This window comes from Triticum dicoccoides, chromosome 6B, assembly GCF_002162155.2.
Source record: "Triticum dicoccoides isolate Atlit2015 ecotype Zavitan chromosome 6B, WEW_v2.0, whole genome shotgun sequence".
NCBI classification, from domain to species: domain Eukaryota; kingdom Viridiplantae; phylum Streptophyta; class Magnoliopsida; order Poales; family Poaceae; genus Triticum; species Triticum dicoccoides.
Genome location: NC_041391.1, coordinates 12,514,001 through 12,520,861, shown reverse-complemented (window position 1 = coordinate 12,520,861; position 6,861 = coordinate 12,514,001). Strand labels below are relative to the sequence as shown.

The 6,861-nt window shown below is 38.4% G+C and overlaps 1 protein-coding gene across 1 annotated transcript in view; it reads left to right on the top strand.

The window, feature by feature from the left end:
• The window catches only part of LOC119320539 (hornerin-like), an 8,780-nt gene extending 2,676 nt beyond the window's left edge, over positions 1–6,104 (top strand). Inside the window, exons 2-3 of the mRNA XM_037594598.1 lie at positions 5,213–5,295; positions 5,415–6,104. Coding sequence (XP_037450495.1) covers positions 5,213–5,295; positions 5,415–6,104 — 773 coding nt within the window. The remainder of the gene's footprint in view (positions 1–5,212; positions 5,296–5,414) is intronic.
• Positions 6,105–6,861: the final 757 nt, after the last annotated feature.

The following is a 6,861-nucleotide window of genomic DNA, read 5'->3' as shown; positions in this document are numbered from 1 at the left end:
GGGGGGCGACTAGATGAGCACGGTGGGAGCTAAATGAATAGAGCAAACCAGCATGAGGAGGATGAAAAGACGAGATTGAGGTTTTGTCCATGTATGTACAATATAGGATGAAATATTGCCCATTAGGCCCTTACAAACAAAGAAATTTGTTTTCTATGAAAATAGGGAAGTTCTATATTGCCCTAATCAATCAATGATGGGATTAGATGTGTACCGCTCTATTCCTAGCAGTAGGGGCATGGTAAAAAATCTCATAACAAAATCATGCATATGTTAAAACTTTACATATGGATATAATTAAGGAGGGCCGAGGTTGTACATGACAAAACATTTCCTAGACGATGAGCATGGCAGCCACCACCACGAGAACAATCACATGCGGTGCAGGGAGGTGCTTTGTATATATCATCGAAGATCGAAGATCAAAGATGATGCAAGAGACCACACATAGAACAAGAAACTCATCACAATGAAACGAATATCGCCGTTGGATAGACTTGAGCTTGCACAACAACACAAAGATGTTCTTGAAGGCAATATAGGAACAATAAATTTGAACACGATGACATCGTGTGGCACCGTCGCTCGACCACGAGATCAGTGAGGACGGAGACCAATGTCAATGCTTGGGGTTGGGATTCCTTCCACTCGGACCCATGCCCAATAGTATCATGAGTAGAACAAGTTCATGTGTCAGCAGCAATGAACCATGCCACGGCGGAACCTGGGCAAGAGTGGGAAGGGGTAGGTCCATTAGCACATCTCAAAGGTGGTTATTGATTCTATGGTGATACCATTGAGTTTGGCTCACACACATAAGGAGTATATGAAGGGACATGGGAAATTCTATATTAGTGGCAGACGTGTTGAGTTTGACTCTCTATACTTTTGTTGGGCGACTATTTGTTTGTTAACAGTTAACATGAGTTTTCTCACCACCTTTTGGTGGTGCCACGAGCTACCAACTTTCAATACCTAAATTAGATATCTCTTCAAGATCTATCTTGTATTCATAGATGTACAATTGTTATGAATACTCCTCCCAAAGTCTTGTAGCCCATATGATTCCACTTTTAGACCTTTTATGTACACATAATTTAGTTTCAAAGGATTCAATATATTTATTCAGCATGGATCCATCATTTCAAAACACACACAATTTTTTACCATATTTTGGATGGTACAATAAGGTACCAGAAGTCTAGTACATACTCACCTAAAATAGATATCTCTTAAGGATGCACCTTCAGTTGGAGTACACTACTATCATATATGAACTTTGACCCTTAATCTAGTTGCCCATATATCCAAACTCAGAAGCCCATTCTACCAACACAAGAAGCTCCCTCCAAAAGTATTCGACGTGTTACAATCAGCATGGCCCAAAATGGTTCGTGCAGGGGAGTCAACAGGTGTCAGTACATCGAGGAAAGTTTGTAGCACATTATGTCATACATGTTTAAGTTCATATATCTGAAGATATTACTGGTGTGTGATGGTTAATTGCTCATGTTCCATAGCTTCTAAAAGTTCCTATGATCTTGTACTCACCTAAGTCAACATTGGCTTGATCTCCTCAGGGCAAGCCTATACAACATCCCACTCTTGTACTAGTATGTTCATCGCAATGGAATTTAATAATCCAATATATATCATTTGGCTTTATCATGGAAAACTTTTCGCATGAATGCACTTTCATTATACTACTAATCCAGTACATTCAAAACAAATAAGAAACACTTACTACAACTCCAACATCAATTGGAATATTTTAAAAAATTGCTACCAAATTTCTCTATCTATCACATTTCGTCTACATTCCCATGGTAAAACTATGAATAAATAGAAAATTGGCTTCACTAAAAACATTCACTCACTAGCTTTGACAAGGAGGCTCACACATGGGAGATGATGAGCAAGTTACATCAAATAAAAGACTAAAATGTCCGAGTATACAATCCACTGGTCTTCAAATATCATTAAGTCGCTAATGTCACCAAGGCTATGCTAGATCGGTAACTTATGAAAGTGTCTACCACCTACAACAATTGTAATGACACACTTGGGGTAAGCTAGGGGTAGTTGACTTGATTATCCTAGCTTTCTTCATTGACAAGTCTCTATCGAACCTCTACTATCTTCCCCCCCACCTTACCGAGGCAATCACTATGTAATGAATACGAACTTCCTTCCATATTTGGGTGGTACAATGAGGTACTAATAATATAGCTAGAACATATCAATAATAATATACACCTCTTACCATTATCCAATGATCATACATTCCTATGTCGAAACTTGGACTAAACATACAAATAGATTAACCTACCCTACTTAAATAATACATAATGTTTTGTCTTATGTTTGTTTATTACATCATCCCACTCCACCCCCTTTTCCATTTTTGACAATTTTTCTCACCTATTTTCCTTGAGATGTCTCAAATGTCCACGCCTTACTAGCTTACCAAGTAAAATAATGTTTTCTACGCTAAGTCAATATGTAGTGACATAATTGCCACTCAATTTTTTTTGTGTATTGACATCAAAAATGACATTTTGATCATGAAGAATACATACAAAATATTTCTGCAACATTGTGATGCATGACCTTACTGTAAATTACTAAGTGAAATTAAAAAGCTTTAACACATTGGTCTCAGCAGGCATGTATCATGCATGAGAACAATGGAGATCATTATGTCAAATAAAGTCATAGAACACTAAATGTGGTGACCCATGTTACCACAGTTACGCTAGTCTGACAACTTGTAAAGCATCTACAACCTCTTCATCGATCACCTATATCGACAATACAAGTGACACGCTTAGAGTGAGAAAAGTCATCTTCCTTGCTTGCACCACTTTGTTCATTGACAACCCATTAAGGCTTCATTATATTTCCTCCAACTTTTTCACAAAAAGTGTTGGTTAGAGTAAGCTCAGTTATATATCATGTGTATGTGGTACCATGAGTTTTCAATAATATATTATTCACAATAAATTGATGTCTTGTTAAGATCTTCTATTTTATAAGAATGTATACATAAATGATATGAACGTTGCCCCTCCATCATTTTACCCCTATGTTCCCGCATTTGGGACATGTCAAATCTCATGAGGAGGTTTTTCAACAAGTACTCAACTTGTTGGCTTCAGCATGGCTCCAACAGTTTGTGCATGAGAGGTGGCAGATAGCATTACATTGAATAAAAGCAGGGGCACGTGATATCATATCATGGTTCACTTATATTGGGGAATCATTTATGTTCTAGTTTACAAGCCATTCTAGACCTTCTTAAAGTGCCAATCCTTGCCTAAGTAAACAATTTGAGTGATACCCTTGATGTGAGCCAAGGCCGCTACCCTACATATAATACTTTCTTCATTTCCATGGGAGCGGAGTCTCCAGTGTCTATCCTCCATGTCTGCCATAGAGAGCGTTTACATACAAACACTCAAAACTCTACCATGTTTCGGTTAGAACATGATGCACCATTAGTTCAAGCATTCTCTTCTAAAATAGATACTGCTTCAAGATCTGTCGATGGTGACAATTGAGCAAGAATTGTTATGAACTTTGTCCTTTGTTCATGGCAACCATGATTCTACCTTTGAACCACGTCTAATATCGCAAGTAGATTCATCTAACAAGCACTATGCATTGGTTTCGACAAATCGTAAAGGTTCCCATATGAGATACTTTACGAGGCATGACGTTGAACCATGGGTTATGGAGATCGTGTGATGGTATGTAGGCGTAAAAATCCTCATGTTGCCTATGCCAGTTCAATTGCTCATAAAAAGTTTCTACGTCCTCTTCCTCGCCTAGGTCGACAATGGCGATGAATCCCCATAGGTGAGCTTGGGAAACTTCCCTACTTTTCCTACTTTCTTCATTGAAAAGGGAGTCGAAATCGCAATATCTATCCTCCGACTTCTAGATACTGAGCAATGAGTGGAGAACACATAATCTATGCCATATTTGAGTACCAAGACTAGAATGGTTGAATGCTCTCTCACCCAAAAATAGATACATCTTTAAGATCAACCATTTTTTTAAATATAAGTAGGGTTGTAAGACACCAATTTCTTCAATCTTGTTACCATATGTGTTCATCCTTCTAGACCACACCTAAACACATATGTGGCTCCGTCTAAAATGATTTGACAGGCTGGTGTCAGCCAGCCAGACAAATTGCATTTGAGAGGTGCCATCCCCAAATATGGAAAATCATTGATTGTAGCACTACAAATTACATGTTGGTTCATGTGGGGGTAGTGGACGCACAATGGTGAGTTAGCAAAAATGGTCTGTTTGTGTATGTTTGATAGAGATTTAGAGCGGATATCTTCGTTTGGGATATATGCTTGCAAATGGATTTTGCACATAGCTGTTGTAAGGCGGGAGAGAGGGGGGGAGGGAGAGGGAGAGGGGAAGGAGGGAGGGAGGGACAGATGGAGGGAAAGGGGTAGAGAGAGATAATGTTCAACAACATTATAGCTAATTAGCTATACATTTGTATCACAAACACACCTAGGAAATTCAGTTTACTCAAATACAAAATAAGTCTAGTTCATGCAGAACATTTTGACCCTTTAATTACCCCCTGTGTATACGCAAGCTAAATTATCTCATATTTGACAGGATTTATTCATTTTTTAACAGAAAAGTTTTTCTTTTTTCCCCATGTATAACTTATCATTTGCAAGTCCATTAATGCATAACAAATTCATTGCTTCTATATATTTGTCATTTTTGAAGCCTGTATTTGGACAAATATAGATAAATATGATAACACATAACATGCATATGTACCTCTCTATATCACATTATAAACGAAATGATATTGTGATTCTATGAATGCTTGTATTATCACAAACTGAGGTATAGCGCGCTAAATGAGCTAAATAGTGCTAAATGGCTTAGCGTGATGCCCCACCAAATGATATAGTGTCGTTATAGCGCCGAGATAGCGCACTATTTAAAACTATGATCCCTTCACTTATGTAATACTTGTTGCATGCTTTATTTCAATTAGTTGCCCAGCTCTGATCATTTAGATGATTTCTTCTTACAATTAGCATGGATAGTCAAGGGAATTTTTAGGGTGAACTTAGTATGATAGACCTGAAATAAATAAAGCGCGTTTTTGTGATTTTTCTATCTTTCTAAGCTATAGCCACTTATATTTTTTCCTTTTCTAATATAGATGACAGGCCAAACAATATAAGAGAATTTTTGGAGATTGACGGTATATATGTAACTACAACTCAAGTCAATAGCCATCTACAGGTAAGATTTAGACTACCTAGTTGATGTTTCTTTAATCTGAAACCAACTATCAGATCAAATGACATAAATTATCAGAAATGGTACCCTAGTAATCAAGCACCCATTTATTGAAATTTCAGAAATACAGAAGAGACTGCCGTAAGGGTGGGCTATCAACCATGCCAAGCTCTAGGCCATCACATTCTAATAATACTTCCAAGAACTATTCGGAATCTCAAGAAAGTGAGGGAAGTTACAGATTCCATATGAGGTCCCAGGGAGCAAGGGATATTAACCAAACCAGCTGGCTAAGCGGTGGTGCATCACAAGTTGACTATGGCGTTCCTGGAAATGGGAACCACACAACTAATCTTGGTGCAGGTGCTGCTTATGGTCATGGTTATCATCATGGTGATGGCATTGGCGACATAAATGGTTATCATCATCATTATGGTACTCTCAGTGCTAATGATTATGATCATCATTATGGTAATGGCAATAATAAATCTTATGGTTATCCTCACGGTAATTCTAATGACAATGATTACGGTAATGTTAATGGTGGTCGCGGTGGAGTTATAACAAGTGGAAGCATGGTAAGTGCATCATTGGCGTCCAACCTAGCACCGGCAGTACAATATGGAATGCGTGGAGATGCTTCTGCTGGTCAGACCAGTGCAGTGCAGCCTCAAAACGTTGACGGTGTTTTTCTCAACTGGGGCAACACTAGTTCTGAAACAGCCGGCACATCAAGTGGAAATGGTGTAGTGACAGGCGGGATGATTCGTGGGCTAACTATGGAGGAATTAGAAAACCTTACAAAGCACTAGGTACGTACTGTTCTCTATATTTGCATGCATGGATGTTTTCGTTTCATTGTCCCTTTTAAAATTTCACCATTTTTCATGTACCCTTGCACCCCATTCCATCACAAAAATCTTTTGTATAGAGCCTTTTTATGGTACATTTTACTACTAGGAGGAGCAGTATTAGCCCCATCTTACCGTTTAGTTTCAAGGGGAGTAACATAAAGACCATTCACATCCATGTTCTTTTAATTCGGGATGCATTTTCACCCGAAACTGTTGGCCTAATTGCTTCACAAGGGCCAATGTCTATCAGCCACCCTCACGATCATTGTTAGCTCCCTCTGCCACCCTAATCTGAGCTCATCATCCTTGCTACCACCGTGCCCCGTCACTGTGATGTCTCTCTCGGGCTCCCTTCACCTCCGTTCGTGTGTGTCTTTCCTTGGCAAGGGCATTGCTGCAATTTTTTACTAACACCTGTACCATGTGTGTGCGTCTATGTAACATTTTAACATTATTTTGTTTTATCTGAACAACTATGCAGGTAGTGAAATGGATTAATGGGTCTTCAAATCACAAAAATGTAAGTTTTTGATTTCTTTATGTTAATATAAAATTTTCTATAGAAGGTACGCTAGGACCTACACATGATCTTGCAATTGATGTCGTTCTACGCACTACAAATACATGTTTAAATTTTCAGTGAAGATGATCTACAACGTCCGTGTGCAGCAGATTTCAGTATGATGGAATTATATTCTTTTTACACTAATTTGTG